This window comes from Panthera uncia, chromosome B1 (genome assembly GCF_023721935.1).
Source record: "Panthera uncia isolate 11264 chromosome B1, Puncia_PCG_1.0, whole genome shotgun sequence".
Classification (NCBI taxonomy): domain Eukaryota; kingdom Metazoa; phylum Chordata; class Mammalia; order Carnivora; family Felidae; genus Panthera; species Panthera uncia.
Genome location: NC_064811.1, coordinates 70399853 through 70426594, shown reverse-complemented (window position 1 = coordinate 70426594; position 26742 = coordinate 70399853). Strand labels below are relative to the sequence as shown.

Genomic DNA, 26742 nt, shown 5'->3' with positions numbered 1-26742 from the left:
TTCCCAGCCTGTCCACCTGTTACCTGCTCACACACCTTCAACTGAAACCTTCCAGTCTACGTGCCCTGGCACATGACACCAATATTCTATCAATCATCCTGTTTAGAGAAAATAATACCTATTACCTACATGAATCAAAATATAAATGAAAAACCGGTGTCCGCCAGATATATGAGAAAAAACAGAAGGCAAAAGTACTGAAAATTAACAGAACCATGACCTATAACAGATAATTCAAGAAACAGAAGGTACTTTTTTTTTATTTTGATGACCGTTTTTATAGATTCAGGAACCTTTTTATCCATAAAATAAGAAAAGGCTGCTATTAAAAAGAGCAATTACAGGGAAAAAAGGGTTGTCAAAATTTACAATTCAATAGAAGAAATGACTAACAATGCACAGGACTTAAATCTGAATTAGTAATCTGGAAGATAAATTTGAGTAAAATCTCTAAGAACATCGTACAAAAAGATGAATGTAAAATGAGAGAAAAAGAGAAGAGATTCAATCCAGAAGGTACAACAACTATCACAGGAGTTCCAGAGAAAAAGGGGCAAGACAAAAATGGGGCGGGGAAGGAATATAAGAGAATTTCTTTGTGCCAAAAGGAAACATGACATGCCAAACAGGAATTTTTTTAAAAAACCACTCCTTTTTTTAATGAGGGACAGCCTCATAAAACTCGTTCATTACTATGTGCCTAATATAATATCTAGGACACCGTGTTTACTGATGAATTAAGAGAAGAAAAAAAAAAACAGAAAAAACGTAGGAGGCAGTGTGAGATACAAAAAACCTTAAATTTATCGAGTTGGCAAAACAAGAAAAAGAGGTAGATGATAAAGATATCTACATTTGAAATAAGAGGTAGAAGGGAGGAATGACAACTTATACTTTTCATTTTACACCATTTCTACTGTTCACTTCTTTAAGCTTTATGCATGTATTAATTTTAATATTTTAAGTATTAATCCGAAAAAAAGTGACACGGGACACCACCACATCCAAACTCTCGGAGAACAATAACGTTGGTGGCTTAGGCAGGATGGCAAGTTTCAATATCAGACACCAAGAAATATCGCTACCACTAGCTTTCCTCAAAAGGCAGATAAAACATTTTGGAGCCTTTTTGAAAACGTAAATACAACTATAAAAACCCTGGACGCAAGTAAAGCCTATAGAATCCGCAGCACTGGACGCTGGTTCCCACCCATACGCAAGGGCTCAGAAGAAGCCAGCAGCACTAGAAGGGGGAATACCTGCACGCCGGAATGCTGCAACAGCCCGAGGACTTGACAGTCACAGAGGCCAAGGCCACAGAGAGAGACACCGTGGCTAAAGTCTTTCCCAGAATGCGTTCGGCCATCAGCGCCCCGCGGGCGGCTTCGCGGAGCGAGGTCACGCTTAGGTAGGGCCACAACCTCCGTCCGCTCCACAGCCCCTAGTATTAGCGGGCACTAGGACCGGGCCGCTCTCCCGTTCCAGGAAAGGACTATCTACATTCTTCTCAAAAATACACAAAACCAGGAGCCCTCCCCAAATAATCCCCCACTTCCAACAGTGAGACGCAGGCAACCAAATCAGCTGAGCACTTGGTCACTCCCAGCGCCTGCCGCTGCGTAGCAGCGACGCGAACCCCAGTGACCGCACTTTACGACCCCGCCGTAAAGCAACTACAGTGCCGAGCTCGCAGCGCTCGCGATCTTTGACGTCTCAGTGTGCGCAGGCGTACTTGGGGCTGGGCGGAGGGAAAATGTACACGGAAAGCTCAAGAAAAAGGAGAAAACAAAAGAAGGTGGGGAGCTGGAACGGGGGCGGGAGAGGAATGCAGAAAGTAAAAAAAGGGATTGAACGTTGTTTACCTGTTTTTGTTTTTTTTAATCGGCTGGAAGGAGTTACAAGCAGCTCTTGTAGTGAACCATGGAGGACCTAGTATCTGAATAATAAGTGGTTGCCCGAAAAGGAGGTAGTTAAGAGATTCGCAATCCACCTAAGGCTTTCTCTTCCTTTTTCACCAAGTTGTTGACTGCAAATGCTAAGTTTGACAAGGCTTTGCCGGATGTGACCTTAGCAAACCTGTGGAGGAGTAAACCAGCTGTGAGCCAAGAACGCAGCTTGGAGCAGGAATACAAGGCAACACCCAGCACAAACAAGGGGCAACAATTAAACTGCCAGGCTGAAAACTGGTAATTCAGATTGTCTAAAACAGTTTGTAATCTGGCTTTCATCTTTTATATTCATTATTTTATTAATGTGGCAAATACTCAACTTTTAAGTACATAACATACAATCTCAATGGTGTGGTATAGACACACATTGTAAAATTTTGTCTCAAAAACCAGATTAATCAAACTTTTACAAGTATTCTGATGACTACAGAATGCAGAACTCTTGGCATATAACAGCTCCATCACAACCTTTGCACTAAGAGACTCGGCGAAACCAGTATGGCTTCTAGCAGTTTAAGGCTTTGTCCCCAGGATAATCCGAGACCCCCTTACGATGCCTGCATGGAAAAGCTAAGGAGAATTGACTATTCCAGGAAAAAACCTTGCAATAGGCAAATAGTAACCTAGACCCCTCTCTTAGAGCAATTTCTTTAGACTTGGAGTTACAAATATTTTTCCTGACCTTTGTGATGTATAAATCTACCAGCCAGAACTGTTTCCTCAAGGATCTGAGAAATCTTCACTCTGAAATGCAGTCATTCAGGGAGATAACTCTGTGTTAGTTCCCAGTGCCTGTGAAAGGATAAGGGCCTAACTTTAGTGGGCATCTTTCTTCAACTTGCACTGCTGCCTCTTATGGTAAAGATAGAAGTTTCTTTCATCTCAGGTGGCCTACTCACATGAATCATCAACTCAGCCCCTTAACACCCCTCAGTGTCTTTCCCTTAGCACCCTCCAGCCTTCTATTTCAGGGAAGTTGAGTTCATTCATACAATAGTATTACTGAATAAAATGTGTCCTTACTGCTTTAACTAGTATCTAGGTTTGTTTATTTTTTGGCAGTTCTTCTAGTACTATTATTAAAGTGTGTTTGCTTTTTTAAAAATAAATATCTGGACATGTCTTCCTCTGGTCGGATAAATTTTGCCCTTCTTGTCATTGACAGCCATTAAACTCTGCTTAAACTGGAAATGTAATTAGGCTCTGTTTAAAAGATTCAGCCCCTCTGAAATGTCATTAGGAAGAAGAGAAGGCAGTGTGCTACAAAACCTCTGACCAGGAACAAGAGACAAGAAGGAATTCTCATAGAAAGTTCTTCAAGCTCTGGTTTTCTAACTCCACATTCCTTTTTTTTTTTTTTTTTTTTTTAATGTTTTTTTATTTATTTTTTAGGGAGAGGCAGGGAGACAGGAGAGAGAGAATCCCAAGCAGGCTCCACACTACCAGCACAGAGCCCGATGCAGGGCTTGATCTCACAAAACTTGAGATCATGACCTCAGCTGAAATCAAGAGTCAGTTGTTTGACTGAGGCCCCCAGGCACCCCTCTACCTCTACATTCCTTAAGGAGAGATTGGAGCACACTTAGCTTAAAGAACTATACAACTATGCAAGCAAAACCAACTTCTTGGTACTAGGACTGTACCATAATTAGCTCAGATAGTGGGTCTCCAGGGTTCCTTCCTGCAGGGACATGTACTAGAGTCTGCTAGAGTAGTGAGCATGCCCTGTAGTCCACTCTTGGGTAGAACCCAAATGCCATCTCGAATATTTACTGTTTTATATTACCATCCATTTATCCACATCCCAAATTAAATGGGTATCATTAGAATTTTAGTAGAGAGAAGTGAAGGTTTTGTTGTTTTTTTAATGTAGTAACCACATACCAACTCTAAGGGCTTCTTACAATAGTTAGACAGGCAAAAGATCCTCAATAAAGAATGTTTTAAAATATTTATTTTGAGAGAGAGAGGGAGAGAGAGAATCCCAAGCAGACTCCACACTCAGCGTGGAGCCCGATGCAGGGCTTGATCTCACAACTGTGAGATCACTACCTGAGCCAAAATCAAGAGTCAGAAGCTTTACCAACTAAGCTACCTAATGAATGTTTTGAAATAGGAAAGCAGTGTATGTAATTACTGGTATCAATTTTACATATGCTAAAAATAAGAGTGACTATTAATTCCAACTGTTGGGGCGCCTGGGGGGGCTCAGTCAGTTAAGTGTCTCACTCTTGATCTTGGCTCAGGTGATAATCTTACAATTCGAGCCTCTCTTTGGGTTCCATGCTGACAGCGTGGAGCCTGCTTAGGATTCTCTCTCCCTCTCTCTCTGCCCTTCACTCACATTCTCTCTCTCTCTCTCTCTCTCTCTCTCTCAAATAAGCTTAAAACTTCAAAAAAAAATAATAATAATCCCAACTGTTTCCCCCTTTTTCTGTCCATTTCTTTATATAACAAATATTTATGGATTAATTACTATTTACCAAGCACTGCCCTGGGTGGCAGGAATAAAGTTGGGAACAAGATGAACAAGGTCCTGCTCTCATGAAACTTACTTTCTAGGGGAGATAAATCAACTATAAATAACTAAGCCAACTAGGAATTGCATATTATGAAGGAAGTAGACAACTTACTGTGTAAAATAATAATTGAGGCTGGAGTAACTATATTACAGGAGAAGTGTGTCAGCAAAGACTTTTCTGAGAAGGTCACATTTGAGAGACATCTACGGACATGAAGCTGCCAGCCACTGGAAAAGCTGGGTAGAGAGCATTCCAGGCAGAGAGGACTGCAAGTGCAACATCTCTAAGGTAGGAAAGGGTTTGGCCATAATCAAGGAACAGAAAGGTCAATGTGCTAAAGCATAGTAGTAAACTGGGGAAAGTGTGATCTGCAGTGAAGCCAGAGAGGTGGGCCAGTATGCTGGACATAGCCCTCTGCTTCCCAGTACCCATTTATTCATTCTCCCTTCTTCCATGTCATATGTAGAAATGTGTCTGGTTAAAAACTTACCTCCCTGTGCTCCCTGAAGCTAAAGGGGCCACAGGACCCTTCCTGGCCAATGAGATGAATGTGGTAGCCTACTGTGTGGGTTTTCTAGGAAGGCCATTATTTTCCTGGGCAAAAGAGACTGGCTGATTTAGCAGGAACTAGTAACCCTTCACAATTTCCCCTCCCTCCTTTATTCCTGCTTGAAGGGAGGGCACATTTCCTAGAGAAGGAGCAGCCATCTTGAGATCCTATTGACAAAAGCCACACATATAGATGGCAGAATTGGGTATAAGAAGGAGACTGAGTTTTTTATGACTTCCTTAAGTAGTTGCACAAGTCCTGCATAGCGTGGTTCTGGGTTAATAAGGAAAATAAGCCCCTATTTGACTAAACTACAATGGTTGGGTTTATTTTATGTAAAAATCTTGACACAAGAGCCAAATCATATAAGGCTTAATGGTCTGTGCTAAGGAATTAGGAGTTTATCCCAAGTGCAACAGAAAGCCATTAATACTGTAGGAAACTTTATTCCTCACAACATAGAGAAATAGGTATTATAAAAGTTGGAACTGGACAAACTGTAATATAGGGGTAGGGGTTGGAGTCGAAGTCAAGTTATTACATTCTTAATACTTACCTTCACTGCTATTATCTCTCCTTTTCCATAAACCCCTGGGTCAGAAGAAGCCTACTTTCCTCTTTTTCTTTGCTTGAGGCAAGAATTTTCTTCATATCATTTGTGTTCTTTCAATCAGTGGAAACGTCACACCCACCGGTCCTGTCTCTTAATAAGTTAATGCATGCTGAAGGAAATTAAAACAAACAATTTAAATGACTTGTTCAAAATCACACACCTAGAGAGTGACAGAGCTGGATTCCAACCTAATTTCAGAGTTTTTGCTTTAACGTTATGCTGCCTCAGATTTCATAAAGGCCAAGGGTGAATAGTTTCGAGATGACAGTGATTTCTTCTGATCCAGTCTGTCCCAGTTACGCTAGTAAGAGCCTTTTGCTAACGAAGGCCACTGTTTAGTCACAAGAATGTAAATACTATCTGTTGACTTTTACCTTTCAGAATCAACCATAGACCAAGCACAGAAAATGTTACAGTTACAAAATAGAAAGTCAGCATGATAAGTCCTGAGCATATGAAAGTAAACCAGGTATTAGAAATTGGGAGGTAGAAATGGAATGGACTCCTGAGGAAAAGAATAGGGCTTACCCTCCTTTTACAGAATGGGAAACTGAAAGTTTCATCATACAGTGGCATAAATAAGACATAAAAAGTGTAAAAGTTTTAAATATGACCAAACAAAAGTAGTAAGGATAGTAACATAATTTATATTGGGAATATATAAGGAGAAGGGTGTTAGGGGAGGAATAAGTGAGCTACATCCTCAGCTGTCATAGAAGAAAATCAATTAATAATGTCTATTATTGGGGCACCTGGGTGGCTCAGTCAGTTGAATGTCTGACTTCAGCTCAGGTCATGATCTCATGGTTTGTGAGTTCTAGCCCAACTTCGGACTCTGTGCTGACAGCTCAGAGCCTGGAGCCTGTTTCAGATTCTGTGTCTGTCTCTCTCTGTTCCTCCCCTGCTGGTGCTCTGTCTCTCTCTGTCTCTCAAAAATAAATAAATACAAAAGAAGTTTTTTTTAATGTCTACTATTGATTAACCAAGAAATGACACTGTAAGCTTTTATTAGAGGCATGGAATCAATTCTGCAAGAGATGGTTAAATAGATTACAAGTAGTTTATCTGGGGCACCTGGGTGGCTCAACTTTAGCTTAGGTCATGATCTCACACTTTGTGAGTTCAAGCCCTGTGTTGGGCTCTGTGCTGGCAGCTCAGAGCCTGGAACCTAGTTCAGATTCTGTGTCTCATTCTCTCTGTCCCTCCCCCACTTGTGCTCTGTCTGTCTCTGTCTCTCAAAAATAAATAAATGTAAAAAAAAAATTTTTTTTAAGGAGTTCATCTGAAGAATTAGACAAGGGTGGGACTCAGAACTGTGTCTTTTTATTATCTGCACCTTTGAACCATTTTTAAACCAGATATAGTCATTACTTTGAATTCATAGATTCATGACTTTTTTAAAAAATATGCTTGGACAGGTTAATTTCTGACACCCTCCAGGTCTAAAATTCAGACTTCAGAGCCAAGTATGAAGGCTTCTATCCCAGAATGACTGAAAAACTATTGGAATTACCTCCTTTAGCACAGTCTGGCAATCATTTCTGAGTGTTCTTCCTCAGTGTTCTTTAGAATAATGGGGAAAAAGAAAAGTGACTGTTCTTTATTGGCCTATATAATTGATAAGTACAGCGACCTTTTCTTCTGAATCCACTAGCATTCTACAGAGCCAGCCTTGCAAACATAAACCTCTTACTGATGGCTGGTTAAGATACAGTAATAGCTATCATTCATTAAGTATATTTGTATGTAAGGTGTCATGCTGTATGCTTTTTAAATATCTCATTTACTCAACCAAGCTGCTATTATACCCATTTTACAGATGAAGTAACTGAGACCTCAGGGGAGGGTAAATAATTAACCAGGTATCACATAGCTGATAAAAAAAAAATGGCAGGAATTCAAAATCCTTGTTTTTAGACACTTTTCCAAAGAAGATGCCAACAGACACATGCAAAGATGCACAACATCACTCATCAGCAGGGAAATACAAATCAATGCCACACTGAGATACCACCTCACACCGGTCAGAGTGGCTAAAATGAACAAATCAGGAGACTATAGATGCTGGCAAGGATGTGGAGAAACGGGAACCCTCTTGCACTGTTGGTGGGAATGCAAACTGGTGCAGCCGCTGTGGAAAACAGTGTGGAGGTTCCTCAAAAAATTGAAAATAGACCTACCCTATGACCCAGCAACAGCAATACTAGGAATTTATCCAAGGAATACAGAAGTGCTGATGCATAGGGGCAGGTGTACCCCAATGTTTGTAGCAGCACTTTCAACAATAGCCAAATTATGGAAAGAACCTAAATGCCCATTACCTGATGAATGGATAAAGAAGACGTGGTTTATATATACAATGGAATACTACTTGGTAATGAGAAAGAATGAAATCCTGCTATTTGTGGCAACATGGATAGAACTGGAGGGTATTATGCTGAGTGAAGTAAGTCAGAGAAAGAGAGATAGCATATGTTTTCACTCATATGTGGATCTTGAGAAACTTAAAAGAAGTCCACGGGGGAAAAGAAGGGGAAAAAAATAGTTACAAACAGAGAGGGAGGGAGGAAGGCAAAACACAAGAGACTCTTAAACACAGAGAACAAACTGAGGGTTGAAGGGGGAGGGGGGGTTGGGGAGAGAGGAACATGGGTGATGGGCATTGAGGAGGGCACTTGTTGGGATGAGTACTGGGTGTTGTATGTAAACCAATTTGACAATAAATTATATTTTTAAAAAATCCTTGTTTTAATAGCTGTGCTCAAATGCCTATTAGGGATTAAGTTAACAAATGGTATGAGAGGGAGGTGTTATGAATGTTGTAGGAGTTATGAATAATAGGAAGTATTATGAGTAGTAGGAGTTTTGATTCTTTTGAATTTTCAAAGTGATTTATGGTTGGCTTAGCTTTTCTTCTTTGCCCTAAAAAAAGAAGGAAATATAACATAGTGATAACGGCCTAGGTCTAAATTCCAACTCTTCCATTCATACTGTGTGCTCAGGTCATCCTTTGTTTCTTTATTCATATAATAGACATCTCATCAAACCTACTTCTTAAGACTGTTGGGAAGAGAAAATGAAGTGTGCATATGTAAATCACTTAGCACAATGCCTACTCAAGACATCGTTGCTCAAAACATCGTTGAAACGCTCCACATCCTTACCTTTTTTTCTCACTTTTTCAAATGCCATTTCAACAGCTAGAAGGGTAGCCTGAAATTAAGATGCTGCACACAGAAAACATTTTAAACTCTCCTAATGAAAGGCATTTTTAAAAACCACAAACATATAAAATCACACTTTGCCACTGTGTCAAATTAGTAGCTAATTATCACTCACAAAACCATCCACATTATAATTATATTAGTGTAAATTATAACTTACATACAGTTGATAGAATACTGTGCTTTATGTTAACTCATTTGAACTTCACAAGAATCTTGTAGGATTAAGTATTAGTAACATCCCAATTTTACAAATTAGGAAACATCCTTAGGGAGGTAAAGTCACATACACATATGGGATTCAGGTGTGACTATTTGAAAACACTGGGTTTTTTCCCTACACCAGGGAAGCTCTGGTCAACTTTGTGGGTCAAAACTACCCAGTTCTCTTTAAATACAATTTTCTCAATAGAAAATGTTAGAGAAAGAGCCTGAATATGTATGAAAGTCAACATATATGAAAGTAAACACATACACACACACACACGTAAAATGTGATTTCTTTGTATAGGTATTGGGCAAAAACGTTTGACAAATCCTCACCCTGCATCTAACCCAGTTATGCTTTTACTTGCTGTGGGAACTTTAAAAAATTAATCTAACTGATCTATTTACTTATAAAATGGGGAAATAAATAGCTTTCTTTTCTAGTTCCTAAGAGGCTTTAAAAAAAATCTAATGAGGGGCGCCTGGGTGGCGCAGTCGGTTAAGCGTCCGACTTCAGCCAGGTCACGATCTCGCGGTCTGTGAGTTCGAGCCCCGAGTCAGGCTCTGGGCTGATGGCTCGGAGCCTGGAGCCTGTTTCCGATTCTGTGTCTCCCTCTCTCTCTGACCCTCCCCCGTTCATGCTCTGTCTCTCTCTGTCCCAAAAATAAATAAAAAACGTTGAGAAAAAAAAAATTAAAAAAAAAAAATCTAATGAGATAATATATGTGGAAAAAAGTTCTGGAAACTGTAAACTTTCTATACTATCATAAATGTGGATTTAAGGGCAATAATAAAAAGTTGCAGATGATAGATAGGAGTGTGAATTCTTTGTGAACTTCACTTTTTTTTAATTATTTCTTGACATTATACAAATGTGTAGGTAAGCATTTAGCTTCTTGCTGAAAATGTTTTGCTCTCAAGGGGGAAATGTTGGTGGGACCAAAGGAGAATTTAGTCTTTTTTTTTTTTTAATGTATGTTTATTTTTGAGAGAAAGCGAGTGCAAGGAGGGGAGGGGTAGAAAGAGGGAGACAGAGGATCTAAAGTGGGCTCTGCACTGACAGCAGCAAGCTCCATGTGGGGCTCGAAGTCACGAACAGAGAGATCATCATGTGAGCCAAATTCTGACACTCAACCAAGTGAGCCACCCAGGTGCCCCGTGAACTTCAATTTTTTGTGATCTTCCTGCCTGTTATTTTCTTAAGGTTTATTTATTTATTGTAATTTTTTAACGTTTATTTATTATTAAGAGACAGAGTGTGAACAGGGGAGGGGCAGATAGAGAGGGAGACACAGAATCGGGAGCAGGCTCCAGGCTCTGAGCTGTCAGCACACAGCCGCACACGGGGCTCAAACTCACAAACCTCAAGATCATGACCTGAGCCGAAGTCAGACGCTTAACCCACTGAGCCACCCAGGCGCCCCTTATTTATTTATTTTTAAGTCTTTATTTATTTTGAGAAAGAGAGAGAGCACAGTGCTCCAGCCCGCACACAAACAGCAGAGGGGCAGAGAGAGGCAGACAGAGAATCCCAAGCAGACCACACTGTCAGCACAGAGCCCCTTGCGGGGCGCCATCTCATGAATTGTGACATCATGACCTGACCTGAAATCAGAAGCCCCACACTTAACTTACTGAGCCATCCAGGCACCCCTTCCGGCTTCTTAAATATATAAATATAAATATAAATATAAATATAAGTATAAATAATATAAATATAAATATAAGTATAAATATAAATATAGTGACCATCTGTCACCGACATGACTGAAGCCTCTTTTCAAAGTACTATAGTCTCACAAAAAGCCTAAATTCAATTACTGTCAAAAACTGAATTGAAAAACTACATGTAACAGACAATTATTAAGCTCTTATGCACAGAAACCCAGAGTTGGGTCTTTTTTTTCAGTAACCAATCTCTAGGATTTTTAAAAATACTTACATAAATAGGCTACTAAACCAAAAATTACATAATCTTTATGCAAGGTGATTTTCTTTCTATTTTGTTATTCATTCTGGAGGCAATGATTTATTAACCTGGATAAAGATGCAATTACCAAAGTGTAATATATATATATATATATAAAAATTTATAAAATTTTTTTTTTTTTTTTTTTTTCCCAAGTTCTAACAGGTTGAGTGAAAAAGGTTATCCAAAAAAAATATACTGATCTTCCTTGTGGAAACAATCCCCTATGATACGATCTGATTTTTCCTGGACCTTGATTATTGCTGTCCTTGAAAAGACAACATTTTCTCTGCTCTCCGGGAATCGAGCTTAGTTCAAACTAAAATGTGAGGCAGCATAATTTTTCGGGGCGGGTTTGGAAGGTATGGAACAACTGACCCCTCTCTCCACGTTCCTTTTAAGACAGGAAACTACATTTGCATCCCTTCGCTAATGATGGGCATCAAGTTTCAAAGAAGCCTCAGACCCGGGCCAGGGACACTGTCAGCTATCTTTGTAACTTTGAGAGGAAAGCAGGCGGCAGCTAAGCGTAGATGGTCGGCTCTCGAGACCCGGAGGTAGTGGGTCAAATAGGACCAGAAGGGGAAGCCTTGCCCTCCTCCGGACTTTGTCCCTCCCAGATTTCTGAGCTGGCGAGCAGCAGCTCCGCACTGCAGCCAGAGCCAATTGTGAAAGGCTGAACGAAGCCCAGCCCAGCGGAAGGAAAGGTTTCAGAGTTGGTTGTTTCTCCCTGATAAAGGAGCCCTTCCTTGCTTTTGCTTTTATTCTCTCTGGTATTGGACGGAACAGCCCTCCAGAAGCAATTTAGAGTGATTGGTGAAAGGAAACACACCAAAAGCTCGCAGCAACAAAAAGGATGAAATTCTTTCTGCAGTGTCTTCAGTTTCTGCCCTTACTGATCATCTTCAGCTTAGAGTCGCTTCTGAAGCTTTTCATTCCTAAGAAGAGAAAATCAGTTACTGGAGAAATCGTCCTGATTACTGGAGCTGGACACGGAATTGGGAGACTAACTGCCTATGAATTTGCCAAACTTAAAAGCAAACTGGTTCTGTGGGATATAAATAAGGTAATAGTGCTCACTGTGTTTTACTTTTTGGCACCTTTGATCTGTAGACAGGGATGCATTCTGTAGGCAACATCCCCTTCAGGCATCTCTATAAAGTAGGTAGAAAAAACTACTATTGGTATTTTATAGATTCATTAATGTATTTATGATTACAGGATAAATGGACTTAGACAATATGGGATTCCCAGTTACTACCCATCACTAATTTGGCATTGTAAACATATACTGCCTTTTGCCCTGAAAATAATTTGTAATCTCCTCCAAGGCCTGATTTCGCTGACCCTTCTATCTTAATCAGATGGGGAAAGTAATCTTTTTAAACTAGTCTATTAAAAGTAAGAGGTTTGCACCTGTTAAGAAAAAAAAATCCTGTCCATTACTGAGATAAGTGGGTTTAAAAAGATAGCCAACAGAAAGCAACATTATTGGATCATAGCAGTTGCCAAAAGTAATTTTTAAAATTATCTTTTTGTTAAAAACGATATAAAAGAAAAAACTCTTTGAGGTGCCTGGCTGGCTCAGTCGGCAGAGCGTGTGCCTCTTGATCTCGGAGTCGTTTAGTTCAAACTCCACATCGGGCATAGAGTTTACTTTAAAAATAAAACAAAATAAAAAATTTAAAAGAAAGAAAAGAAAAAAACCTCTTCAATGTACACAGTGTTTTACAAGAATAGGTGTAGGCTTAAGGAAGAGAGGAGGACTTTGAATCTAATCTTTTATTTGGCCAATGGTAGATGGCAGAGAGATTTCCAGAAGGCACCTCAAGGCCTGAAATGCCATCCCTTACACGTTAGGCAACACCCAGTGCTGAAACAAGAATTTAGGGATTGCAAGTTTAGATGAGAGTTCATCCAATGAGTGTGTGATTGAGATAGCAATCAACAAGCATTTTTTGAATATCTGTTGCATAGATGGTTAAGAACACAGTGCCCAACAGGACATAGGGTCCCCTGCCTTCAATCTCATAGGGAAAATAGACTTTAAATAATTATGTGCAATGAAAGATACAAACGAGGCCCAGTCCAATCTGATGTGGTCACTGGTGGTGAATGTCTGGCAGGTTGGTATGGTCAGACTCAGCAAAGCTCTCCACTTCTTCACAAGCTACCTTCTAACTTCATAGAGCTTTAGGTTCCTTTTCTGTAAAAGGAATAAAATAACAGTACTTGCCTTAAATTATACCAAGTAGCAGATATACCAAATAGCATGCACAAAGCATTTAGCATTTAGCACATAGCATTTAGCAATAGCATGCACAAAGCATTTGGCACATGGTAAACACACGTTAGTTCTTATTCACAAAGTGAAGTTTAAGCTACCATTGAAGAATTCAGGTATAAGTATTAGGTTACACATCTGTGTTAATGACTCCCAATGCCCTGTGCCCATTTGTACAATTTTTTTCTGCTTTGGAGTCAAGTGCTTTCATCCAACAAGTATTTATTGAGCACCTACTATCTGCCAGACACTGTTCTAATGCAGAACTGAGGACACAGCAGTGAGAAAAACACAAACCTTATGAACTAGGGACAATAAACAGGACATGCTGTATAATAAGCTATGTAATTGCTGAATGGTGATAAGTATAAAGAAAAAGTGTGAAAGGGGAGAGGGACTTTGTATGGTAGGTGGAGGACAGGGATCGTGTTGATCTTATACACAAAACCTCACTGAGATGGAGATAGTTGAGTCAAGATCAGAAGAGGCTGAGGGTGCAACGAGCCCCTCACCTATCTCTGCAGAAAGGGATCAGCAAATGCAAAGCCTGGCACAGAGTGAGGGAAAGGAGAGAAGTAAAAGAAAAGTCTAGATCTGTGCTTTCCAACACAATGGTTAGTAGTAGCTACTAGCCACTTGTGGCTGTTGAGCATTTGAAATGTGACTCATCTGAATTGTGATATAGGTGTAAATACACACAGGATTTCAAAGACAGTATGAAAAAAAGTATGTTGAATATCTTACAGCTTTTCTGTGGATTACATATTGAAATAGAATATTTCATTATAATAATAAATATTCCAAAATAATATTTTGGATTATTTTCAGTTAAATAAAACATATTACTAAATTAAATTTTATTTTCTCAGGTGTGGCTAGCAGAAAAATTGAAATTAAGTACATGGCTCACATTATATTTTTATGAGACAGCGCTGGTCTAGAAACTTAAGTAGCAGCAGCTCCAGATCATAAAGTTTCCTGTAAACTATTGTTTGTGCTTTGGCTTTTCCTGGGAGAGCCAATGGAGGATTTTGAGACAGATTCTAGGCTGCTGGGGGGCAGGGAGAGCGGTTAGGAGACCCGCAGTAATCCAAACAAGAGATGATGCTGGTTTTGTAGGCCAGAGAGGTAGTAAGGGAAGTGGCAGAAAATCAAGAATAATGTAGTATTTATTATGTTAAGTTTATTTCATTTAAATAAGCCTTCAACAATTTTGAGATTATATCCTTCATATATATATATATATATATATATATATATATATATATATATAAAACTGTGTTAGTTTTAATGTCCTTATTTGGCCACATAAAAGATTGGCAGTCCAGGATGCCTGGGTGGCTCAGTCGGGTAAGCATCCAGTTTGGGCTCAGGTCATGGTCTGGCAGTTTGTGAGTTCAGGCCCCTTGTCTGGCTCTTCACTGCCGGCTCGGAGCCTGGAGCCTGCTTCAGATTCTTGTCTCCCTCTCTCTGCCCCACCCCTGCTTGTTCTCTCTCAAGAATAAATAAACATTAAAATTAAAAAAAAAAAAAAAAAAAAAAAAGATTGGCAGTCCTGGTTCAGTATATACACCACAGTCCACGTCCCTTGAAATTTTGCATATTTTAAAATTATGAAAGTCTGAGAACCACTAAACCTGACTGGGGAGGAGAGTAGAGTGGAAATTTCAAGCAGTCCATCCAGGCAGCAGATCCTAGAGACTTCTGGGCTGGTGGCTCAGTGGAGAAGGAATGAAAAAAGAGAGTTTAAGATTGTTTTCAGAACAGGCAGGAAGTAGGGAGGGGCCAGATCAAATTCTTCCTCCAGCGTTCAAAGACAAATTGTCCCCAGAGATAATTTCTCAGATTAAGTCAAGCAGCAAGGTTAGCCAGGTCTAAAGATATCCTACTCAGGGCAGAAGTCTTCCATCTTCCTACTCGTCCTGAGGTCCATAAAAAAGGAGCATGAATTTCGGGAGGGATTAGTGGTGGCTTCAGCTTTCTTATTCTACTGAGATTCATGCCATGAATTCCTTATTGCTTAATGTAGATATTCTCACATTTCTTGACCATTCTCACCCCCATGCCTCATTAGATAAGTCTGTGAAGATAAATTTATAGAAAGTGCTGAGCACCTAGTTAGTATATACTCAAAGACTTTATCAAATGGAGAAGTGAATTAATGAATGGGAAAAAGCAATGGAAATAATCAGAAAAACTTATAGAAGTTTAGTAGTCTAGGTAATGAACAGAGTTTTAGTTGTAGGGATAGAGGACAAAGGATTAGTAAGGACTTAAAGGAGAGCCCAGGATTAAAAATTGAGAACTGCATCCAACATACTAGAGAAAAAGGTTAACACGGGAAGTCTTGAAGAATGATGAGCAGTTCCACTGGGCTGAGAAAAATGTTAAGGATCTGCTTATTTTTTACTTCTCACCAAATGAATATGGAGGCTGTCTAAAATTTTTCCTGGCAGAATTTTAAACTTAAATTTCTTGCATTAAAAAAAAAACTTAAGAGACTCTTAAAAACTGAGAATAAACTGAGGGTTGATGGGGGGTGGGAGGGAGGGGAGGGTGGGTGAAGGGCACTGAGGAGGGCACCTGTTGGGATGAGCACTGGGTGTTGTTTGGAAACCAATTTGACAATAAATTCCAAATAAATAAATAAATAAATAAATAAATAAATAAAATCATTTCTGGCATAGTTCAGAAGGTGTGGAGTGCCAACCTTGGCCCTAAGTGAGGAAGACCAGGGAAGTAGGAAAAGTGTGACTGCCAGTGTAAAGGAAGGGCATATTTGCCAGCACCCACTCTGTGCATTGACAGAGCCGACCAGTACTAAGCAAATCTCTGCAAATGGAATACATGGCAAATGGAGTTTAATTGCAAAATCTGTTCCATATAAGAACCAAACTTTGTACAGACCCAAAGAATCAGTGCAATATACTTACTGAAACTTTTTATAGTGGGAAAGTATGTATAACAAAAATTTCCATTTAATCATTTTTAAGTGTTGAGTTTAGTTGTGTTAAGTACATTCACGTCGTTATGAAATGACCTCCCCTGGCCATCTCCAGAACTTTTTCATCATTGCAAACTGAAACTTTGCACCCCTTAAACAATTACTCCCCAGCCTCCTCTCCCCCAGCCTTCGGCAACCACCGTTCAACTTCCTGTCTCTGTGTATTTGACTATGCTGGGTATCTCAAATAACTAGAATTTTGCAATATTTGTCCTTTTGTTTCTGGCTTGTTTCACTAAGCTTAATATCATCAAGGTTCACCTATGCTGTAGAATGTGTCAAATTTTTATACTTTTTTTTTTTTTTTACTTTTTTTTTTAACGTTTATTTATTTTGAGACAGAGAGAGACAGAGCATGAACAGGGGAGGGGCAGAGAGAGAGGGAGACACAGAATCTGAAACAGGCGCCAGGCTCTGAGCTGTCAGCACAGAGCCCGCCGCGGGGCTCGAACTCACGGACCATGAGATCATGACCTGAGCCGAAGACGGACGCTTAACCGACCAAGCCACCCAGGCTCCCCTCAAATTTTTATACTTTTGAAGGCTGAATAACATTCCATTTTGTGTGTATACTACATAAATGAAATGTACTTTTTTTAATTTTATTTTTTTATTTCAAGTTTTAATTTACATTCCAGTTACTTAACTTATATGGTAAAATTGGTTTCAGGTGTAGAATTTAGTGATTCATCGCTCACATATAACACCCAGTGCTGGACACAAGTGCCCTCCTTTACCATCACCCAGTTAGCCCATCCCCCACCCACCTTCCCTCAGGCAACTCTCCATTTGTTCTCTGTAGTTAAGAGTAAAAAAGAGTCTCTTCTGATTTGCTTACTCTCTTTTTTTTTTCTTTCCCTTCCCCTACATTCATCTGTTTTGTTTCTTGAATTCCACATATGAGTGAAATCATATGATATTTGTCTTTCTCTGACCTATTTCACTTAGTATAATACACTGAAGCTCCATCCACTTCGTTGTAAATGGCAAGATTTCATTCTTTTTCATGGCTGAGTAATGAAATCTACTTTTAAAGGAAAGAGCCAAAAGCTGCCTGTTAGGTACAGGAGGGCAACATAAGGTTTCAGTGTCCCTTGGGGAGTAAGGGCTCCTCTCCAGAGTATACAACAGTTTGTGTGAGAGATTTCAGTAAAAGGGAAAATACCCTATTTCCTTTTATTGCCACAGTTAATTAAGTTCAGTGAGCAAACTGCACATTCTTTCCATAGCTCTCCAGATTTGGGTTTTCTGCAAGAGTAATTGCAGGTTACTAGCAAATTCGCAACACTAGTATTCTGTTCTACCATTCTTTCTGTGGGTAAATGTAGTAAGTCCATCCACTTGTGGGTTAGCTGACAATAATTTCTTGGCTTGCAGTGTTCACAGACTAAAACTCAATCCAAGGTATTATTTGAGACATTCTTTAAAATAAAAAGAAGCTACAAAATTGGTAAAGGCAAACCAACAAGCAAAAATGGAAACAAAAAAAAAGGAAAAACAAAACAGAACTGTGTGGTCTGATCCTGAATTTAAGTGACAAAATCAGTGCTCCAAATTGGGCTCATCATTCCGTTTCTCAAATCTGCTCGTGACCTCCATCTGACTTGTTGCAACACCGTGTTGCGAGTTACATAAACTAAAAAGCAAGGACTTCAGCTTTGGTTCTTCCCACCTTCCTCATCCAGTCACCAAGTCCTGCTGATTTTACCTCCTAAAGATATATTTTAAGGCTCATTCTCTTCTCTGCATTCTTTCTAGTAGTGCCACAATTAAACTTGTATCATCTCTTGGCTGAATCATTGGAACTGCCTACTAATTTTTCTCTCTTCCTGCAGTGTTGACCCCTAAAATCTGTCTTCCATACTTTAGTAAGAGTAATCAATATAATACTGATTACATGACATGTAATACTAACTATATGATAACAAATCTGAGTCCATAATTTAATCAGTGGCTCCCCACTGAGTTTTTGGATAAAACTTAGTATGTCATACAATGCCCTTTAATCTGGACTCCTGCTGGCCTTGAACTTTATGACTCAGCAACACCAGTTTGCTGATATTTTTTCCCACTGGACCTTTCTCCTATCCATCCCTTTGTTTACACTCTGCCCGGCATGCCTTTTTCCTTCTCTTTACCTGGCTGTTCTACTCACCCTTAAGATCCAACTCTGGTACCTCTTCTAGAATTGTATTGCATGTCCCTCCTTTGTTGTGTTCCCATAACTCTCTGTATATTGTTCTGTTATTATGCTTACCACAATGCATTAATGTGAACCCTATGACACTGCCATTATTCAGTCCTTTATTCTGACACTAACAATTTCATATGTCCCACCTAAGTCTTATTTTAGGTTTCTTTCTACTACACTGTGAGCTGGCTAAGGTCTATTCTCTGTTTCCTTCATATTTGTGTCCACCAGGTTCTTCCAAGCACCGTGATTAAAAATTAAAATGTTAAAGGAATGAGTGAATGAATGGATGAATGAACTGTAATTAACCCTTTATCTGTTTATTTTGCAGCCGGAAATGTACGTGAATAGTTTTTTAGTGACATAAAAAAAAAAAAGCTTAATGTTATTTTTTAAAATCTTGAAATGGAATACATACATGCATATATTCACAAAGTATGTAAAATTCATGACTACAAAACTAGTATTTTAAGATTTTTTTTTTTTGTTTATTTTTGAGAGAGAGACCTAGTGCAAGCAGGGGGAGGGACAGAGAGAGAGAGAGAGAGAGAGAGAGAGAGAGAGAGAGACAGAATCCTAAGCAGGCTACAGGCTCTGAGCTGTCAGCACAGAGCCAGATGCATGGCTTGAACTCATAAACCACAAGATCATGACCTAAGATTAAGTTGGACACTTAACCAGCTGAGCCACTCAGGTGTCCAAGATTTTTATGTTCCTTAAAAAAGGTTGCTTTAAGTTCAGTTCAGAATAAAAGGAGCTAGTCAAAGTAGTGAGAGCAAAGTGTACCTGCATCCCTGCCAAAAATGCATCCAGTTAAATTATTGCCAAATGCTAGTTCAAACAACCTGACTATCCTTCATTATTTTCAGTTGTTGATATATGTTCATGTTATTTATTTTGTTCTCTTTTTTTTTGTTGTTGCCTTTCCTAGCATGGGATTGAGGACACAGCTGCGGAATGCAGGAGACTGGGTGCGAAGGCTCATGCCTTTGTGGTAGACTGCAGTAATCGAGAAGATATTTACAGCTCTGCAAAGAAGGTGAAATTTTACATTTGGTTAGGATCGTATCATGTCAGAGCTAGGAGGGATTCTGGAGGTGACCTCGTCATGATGCAGACAAAGTAGCAGAAGTTTTGTGACTTGCCCAAGGTTGGGCAGCCAGCTCATGGCAGACCCAGAACTAGAATCTAGAACTGAGGTTCCCAGACTTTGGTGTGTTCTGGAATCTTCCAGAGAACTTTTTAAAAAATAGACATGCCAAAGGTTTCTTTCAGCAAATCAAGGGCTGGGCCCAGGAATCTGCATGTATAATACCTTACACACCCACACCTCACCCATCTAATTCTGCTACAGGTAAATTCTTGGATGACACTGCGAAACACTGACAGGGTCTTCTGACACCCAAAGAACTGGGTTAGGGAGTTAGGATAAATTTAATTGCTTATCAGGCTTTGATCATAGATAGATTTCTATAAAGCATTATTTGCTTTTTCTGTATATAACTGAGATGTGCTATGTATATATATCATGGAGTTTCACTCTGAACACATTCATACATATATTTGTTAACTAAATACTACGATAGTAAGAAGAATCAGTAGAATTACCTGGGCAAATTCCTTAAAATACACATTCCTGGACCTCACCCCCAGAAAATCTGATTTCAGCACAGTATAAAGATTCTGATTCAAGCAGCCTTGAGAACCTCTTTGTTTAGGGAATTTGAGTTTGAGGACATTTTGAACTTCTATTCTTGAATTGTAATCTTTTATTTCAAACTGATGCCTCTATTACTGGTGAGGCCTGAGCTTAGACAAAACAATAAGTAGAAATGACCCAGGCTAGTGGTGGGAAATAGCTTTCCTGGAAGGGAGTACAGTAAGAGCAGGGCCTGGAGGTAAGAAAAGTCTGCACTTAATAACTGTTTTACCTAAAATTAACAATGGTTTTCCTTCATAGAGACCTACATGCTTCCGGTTAATACTAGGTGTATCACTGCAAATTTCTTAACCCCTCTGTGCCTACGTTTTCTCAATTATAAAATGGGGATCACAGCAGCACCTACCTCAGGGTTGTTAGGAGAATTAAGTGAATTAATGACGTAAAGTTTTTATATCAGTGCCTGGCACACAGTAATCACTTCTAGACTCATCTTGGAATAAGCTGTTCTGGAAAAGATAATTTCATTATTTAAACCTATTCCATGTGTTTTAACCATGCTGTTTTTTTTACTGAAATTGCTCAAGGATAAACTATATGTTTAAACAGAATATACACAATGACATGTGATTATCAGATATTCTGAAGTTGTTTTGATGTGGTTATTTTAGTATCAGAACATTTTTATGTCACCTGACCATTTAAACTCATGACTTTCTTTCTTTTTTATTTTTAAAAAATTTTAAGTTTATTTATCTTAGAGAGAAAGAGCATGCGCATAAGCGGGGGAGGGGCAGAGAGAGAGGGAGACAGAATCTGAAGCAGGCTCTGAGCTGTCAGCGTAGAGCCCAACACAGGGCTCAAACCCACGAAGTGTGAGATCATGCCCTGAGCTGAAGTCAGATGCTTAACCTACAGCCACCCAGACTCCCCATGGCTTGCTTCCATTATTGAGAAATGTGCAAACCAGACATTCACACTGTGGGGAGACAATAGATGCAGATGGGGAACTCAAGTATGAAGGAAGGGACAAGTGTGTCTGGGTAAATGCTTTGACAGTGTAAAAGAATCAAAGTCCTGTTACTTTGAAAGCGTTATAGCAGCTCCATCATTTCAACCACATACATGTCCTGTTTTTTTCAATATCTTAGGGGCATTATTCTGAACAACAGTTTTCATTTTGTGCTAGAGATGTGGGTATACATACCAATAGTGTTGATCAAAGGCCAAATACCTTAGCTTGACTCTTTTTTTTTTTTTAATTTTTTTTTTTTAATGTTTATTTATTTTTGAAATAGAGAGAGACACAGCATGAACGGGGGAGGGGCAGAGAGAGGGAAACACAGAATCGGAAGCAGGATCCAGGCTCTGAGCCATCAGCCCAGAGCTCGACGCGGGGCTCGAACCCGCGGACCGCGAGATCATGACCTGAGCTGAAGTCGGACGCCCAACCGACTGAGCCACCCAGGCACCCCTAGCTTGACTCTTTAATAATTTAAATACAACCTGATGAAATTCATTTCTGTCTGACAAGCCTTCAGCAGTTGTTACATCATGTCCTGCTGGGTTGCTGATGGGTATTCCACCTCCTGGCTTCCTTTCTGTTTGAGGTTTGAGGTTTGAGGCTTGTCTTGGGCTCTGAGGTCAGAAGATCTGGGAGAGTCTCAGCTCCATGTGACCTTTAGTAGCCATGTGATCTAGGGCAAGAAACAGGCATTCAGTGTTTCATGTTCCTCCTCTCTAAAGTAAGTGTACCAGGAATTGCAGGCTCATAGAATTATTGTGAGAATTAAATGAGATAAATAATGAAATCGTGCAAAATGCATAGCACAATTAAAGCCTTTAATAGGCTATTTGTCACGTCCTCCTCAGTCCCCCAGCACACTGCAACACTATCTAATAATGGTAACTCCTAACAGAAGTTAGCTTTTATTTAGAACACAATGTATAACAGAATGCATTGTAACTCTAGGGTCCAACCACCAAGAAGCTTAGTTACTCAAAGAACCTTAAGAATATCAGATAAGATATTCTTTTGTTGCCAGCCCATAGGCCAACTGCCACCAGGGGAAGATAGTTGGTGAACAATAGAATGGAGTGACAGACCACAAAAATAAAGCAATAGAAGGTGTGACTAGCTTAATGGTATAATCAGTTTTACATAGTTTCTTATATAGTCCCTGCATTTGCCAATTAATTTTTTTTTGCTTACCCTTTGAAGTAGTATTTAAAAAATAAATGCTAGGTTTTTGTCACCGGTTTTGTTTTTATTTGCCAGATGCCTCTCGGGTATAATAAATAGAGCAAAGTCAAGAGACTAAATTGCAAAAGAAAATTTCTACCTGCCAGACTTCCAGGTCTAGCTGATTTGAAATTAAGTAGCTAAGATTAAAAAGTTCTTTTTTCCATTTTGGCACATAGATTACAAAACTACTCTTTTTTTCACATCTGATGTAAAAAGCACATAGTTCTTTAATGATCCTTGTATGCAAACCTTCCTTTGTAACTCTTAATGATGCAAATATTTGTCTTATTTTTAAAGGTGAAAGCAGAAATTGGAGATGTTAGTATTTTAGTAAATAATGCTGGTGTAGTCTACACATCGGATTTGTTTGCTACACAAGACCCTCAGATTGAAAAGACTTTTGAAGTTAATATACTTGCACATTTCTGGGTAGGTATGACTTCTTTTACAAGAACATTCCCTTTTGTAAAACCCAAAGACTATGTTTAAAGTGGAGCTTTCAGTAGACATAAAGATGTGTCAAATCAATACGGAAGTTTTCTCCAGGCACTAAGGATAACATCATACAAAGAGGTCATTTTTGAGGGTGCCTGGCTGGTGCCATCCAGAAGAGCATGCAACTCTTGATCTCAGGGTCTTGAGTTCGAGCTCCATGTTGGATGTAGAGATTACTAAAAAAAAATAAAGAAACTTTAAAAAAAAACAAGTCAATTTTCTTTTATTTTTTAAAAAATTTTTAGTGTTTATTCATTTTTGAGAGAGAAGGGGGGAGGGACAGAGAGAGAGGGAGACACAGAATCTGAAGCAGGCTCCAAGCCCCAGGCTTCCAGCTATTAGCACAGAGCCTGACATGGGGCTCGAACCCATGAACAGCGAGATCATGACCTGAGCCAAAGTCGGGCGCTCAACCAACTGAGCCACCCAGGTGCCCCCCCAAAGAGGTCAATTTTCTTTCTTCCTTTTTTTTTTTTAATGTTTATTTGTTTTTGAGAGAGAGAGAGAGACTGAGCATGAGTGGGGGAGGGGCATAGAGAGGGAGACACAGTCTCCAAAGCAGGCTCAAGTCGGAAGCTCAACCGACTGAGTCACACAGGTGCACCCAGTCAATTTTCATGCTGTGGTCAAATCTCATCAACCATTTTCCCTCCCCGCCCCTTAAAAATATTAATAATAATAATTAATTAATAATAAACTTCAGCTGTTATATATGTTTTAATTTTGAACTGGATTCTTAAAAAAAATTAAAAACAAAAATAAAATAGATTCTCACATCTCTATGTGATCTTATTTATGAAAGAAGGAATTAGAGATAATCCAAGTCCTCTTCTGTGGTTCTGTTAAAAGTGAGCCCAGTTTGCTTTTCAGATTCTCAGGAGACTCAGGCCTTGAGTATTTTCTGGCCCCAAAGCTGCAAACTTTATTATAAATCTCACCATTCAAGGTCTATAGATTATATATAGAGAGAAAAAAAAAAAAGAATTTCTGAAGAGGCTGAAAATTGCCCAAATAGCCCATTCCTGAAAGGGCCTCTTAAAGTTTTCTTGGATGTCAGTTTGGGAAGCATAATCTCAAAAGAATGTTGGAGTTGGTAAAAATGCAGTATTATGTCAGTATTTCCAAATTATTGACCTATGTCTTTGTATTTTTATAACTTACAAGTGTGCCTGTCTTTCTGCCTCTGTTAGAATGTAGGGCATTGCCTTAATTGTTTTTGAATCCTCATCACATAATAGGTGCTCAGTAAATATTTATTGCATTCGGTGACTACTAGAAGATTGCTGTTCACTTCAGTATTTTGGTAAATGACATAACCAAACTATTTGCTAACAATTTCACATTGCATATAAATTCTTTTGATAACTATAGATTATTATATCTATTCAATATATGAAATGATAGAAAGTATCAGTGACAAAAGGTAAAGAGAGGACCAGGGCATATTAGAAGTTCACAATTTAAGTGAAATGGATTCTTAAGTTTTCAGTATCCATTGCCTTGCTTAGTTTTTCTAATCCAGGCATCCTATCCATTTGCCTCATGTGGCCACATTTGGCAGTTAATCTAAATTTTTTTTCTTTTATACTAGGAAAATGTTAATAAAGTATAGTTTTGTCTGGAAATCTTCCCAATAGGTCTACAAAATCAGAAATAACAATATACCATTGTCTCTTAATCAACACTATTTCTAGACTACAAAAGCATTTCTTCCAGTGATGATGAAGAATAATCATGGCCATATTGTCACTGTGGCTTCAGCAGCTGGGCATACTGGGGTCCCCTTCTTACTGGCATATTGGTAAGTCAGGATGTGGTTCCTTAATTTGTTCCTATGCTTGTATGTGATTTCTTACCCTAATGAAAACTACCGTTAATGATGATAAACTTGAAGTTGCCGAAATAGTCAGTTGCACAGTCTCTTGTACAATAGCTTTATCAATCATTAATCCCCTCCAGGCTGACCATTCTAGAGGTGGCTGCAGGGAAATTGTCCAATTAGAAGGCAGCTCTTAAAGCAGTTCTCATCCCTTGTAGGAGCAAGAAATTATACAACAAGAGTAATCTTTTTGTACCATGAATAAAAGTTAATAATTTTTAATAAAGTAACTTTGTGGAAACAAAGTAAAGAGAAAGTATAATCCAGGATTCTAAATGTTGTAAACATCTAAATAGTGGAATTGTAAAAAAGAAAAACTAATAGTTATCCATTTAAAAATCCCTGCCATTGTAATAACTGAAGAACTTAACTATCACAAGCAGGGAACAGTAATGGTGTGCTCCACTGTATACTGTAAAGACGATTCTTTGCAATATAGTGAGGCCACCATAGCCAACAGGAACCTACGGGTTGCACACACCCCAACAGTGCTTGGCCAATTTCCAGAAACAACAGATATAGTTGTATGTGTATAAATATATAAACACAGGCATGGGTGGGTATCTTGTTTTTATATAATATATACACGTGTATACATATGTATGTATGCATGTATATAAAAGATATATATCTTGCATTTAAAAGTTTGCAAGGTGGGAATGCAAGCTGGTGCAGCCATTTGAAAACAGTAAGGAGGTTCCTCAAAAAATTAAAAATAGAACTACCCTACAACCCAGCAATTGCACTACTAGGTATTTATCCAAGGGACATATGCACCCCAATGTTTATAGCAGCACTATCAACAGTAGCCAAAGTATGGAAAGAGCCCAAATGTTCATCGATGGATGAATGGGTAAAGAAGAAGTGGTATATATATACAATGGAGTATTACTCAGCAATCGAAAAGAATGAAATCTTGCCATTTGCAACTACATGGATGGAACTGGAAGGTATGATGCTAAGCGAAATTAGTCAGAGAAAGACAAATATCATATGACTTCACTCATATGAGGACTTTAAGAGATAAAACAGATGAACATAAGATAAAGGAACACAAAAATAATATAAAAACAGTGAGGGGGACAAAACATAAGAGACTCTTAAATATGGTGAACAAACAGAGGATTACTGGAGGGGTTGTGGGAGGGGGATGGGCTAAATGGGTAAGGGGCATTAAGGAATCTACTCCTGAAATCATTGTTGTGCTATATGCTAACTAATTTGGATGTGAATTTTAAAAAATAAAATTAAAAAAAAAGAAAAATATGATAAGATGGTCCACAGTAATTAACTCATATATATTAGTATTTCCCAATATGTTAAGGCAAAGGCAGGTATATCTACTGAAAATGCCCAAGGAACAGCTTGAACTTTTTAGGTAGGTTAACCAATGAAGAAACTTATATTCTATAATTAAAATAGAATCAACTTTTATCCAGAGAATGCAGTAATTTAGCCTTAATGACTGACATTTGACAGGGAAGACCAAGGTCATTTTAAGACGTCTGATTCTTTTTTTTTTTTTTTTTTTTTTTTTTAACATTTATTTATTTTTGAGACAGAGGGAGACAGCATGAATGGGGGAGGGTCAGAGAGAGAGGGAGACACAGAATCTGAAACAGGCTCCGGGTTCTGAGCAGTCAGCACAGAGCCCGACGCGGGGCTCGAACCCACGGACAGTGAGATCGTGACCTGAGCCGAAGTCGGACGCTTAACCGACTGAGCCACCCAGGCGCCCCTAAGACGTCTGATTCTTAAGTTGCACTCTTTACAATCTTTCCACAAAACTCATCTCCCATAGGAAACCAAATCAAATCATTATTTGATATGCCTTAAGGTTACTAAAGATGAGGAGAATAAATTGTTTTAGTGTCTAGACATTTTCCTTTAACAAAAGTTGTTAATATCCTGGTCAGAAACCATGCCTAATTATGTGTTCTCTACTGCACT

At 38.9% G+C, this 26742-nt stretch overlaps 2 protein-coding genes and 1 long non-coding RNA gene across 5 annotated transcripts in view; 2 read left to right on the top strand and 1 right to left on the bottom strand.

The window, feature by feature from the left end:
• NUDT9 (nudix hydrolase 9) overlaps nt 1-4668 on the bottom strand; it is a 45798-nt gene extending 41130 nt beyond the window's left edge. The window contains exons 1-2 of one of the 3 annotated variants that reach the window (XM_049630850.1): nt 4583-4668; nt 1863-2076 (exon numbers count right to left, since the gene is read on the bottom strand). Coding sequence is in view for 2 of the 3 variants with exons in the window: in XM_049630849.1 (XP_049486806.1) it covers nt 1260-1366 (107 nt within the window). In the remaining variant the exon portion in view is untranslated. Of the gene's footprint in view, nt 1-1259; nt 1662-1862; nt 2077-4582 lie in introns of those variants that run through there. The other 2 variants (XM_049630849.1, XM_049630848.1) reach the window with 2 other exon arrangements.
• On the top strand, nt 1687-6546 carry LOC125922909 (uncharacterized). The gene is made up of 3 exons (XR_007457829.1): nt 1687-1795; nt 4624-4759; nt 6016-6546. It is a non-coding gene; the product is annotated as an uncharacterized LOC125922909 (long non-coding RNA).
• Nucleotides 6547-11478: 4932 nt separating this feature from the next.
• The window catches only part of HSD17B11 (hydroxysteroid 17-beta dehydrogenase 11), a 35485-nt gene continuing 20221 nt past the window's right edge, over nt 11479-26742 (top strand). Inside the window, exons 1-4 of the mRNA XM_049630852.1 lie at nt 11479-12100; nt 19445-19552; nt 22716-22847; nt 24608-24714. Of these exons, the coding sequence (XP_049486809.1) occupies nt 11891-12100; nt 19445-19552; nt 22716-22847; nt 24608-24714 (557 nt within the window). The 5' untranslated portion in view covers nt 11479-11890. The remainder of the gene's footprint in view (nt 12101-19444; nt 19553-22715; nt 22848-24607; nt 24715-26742) is intronic.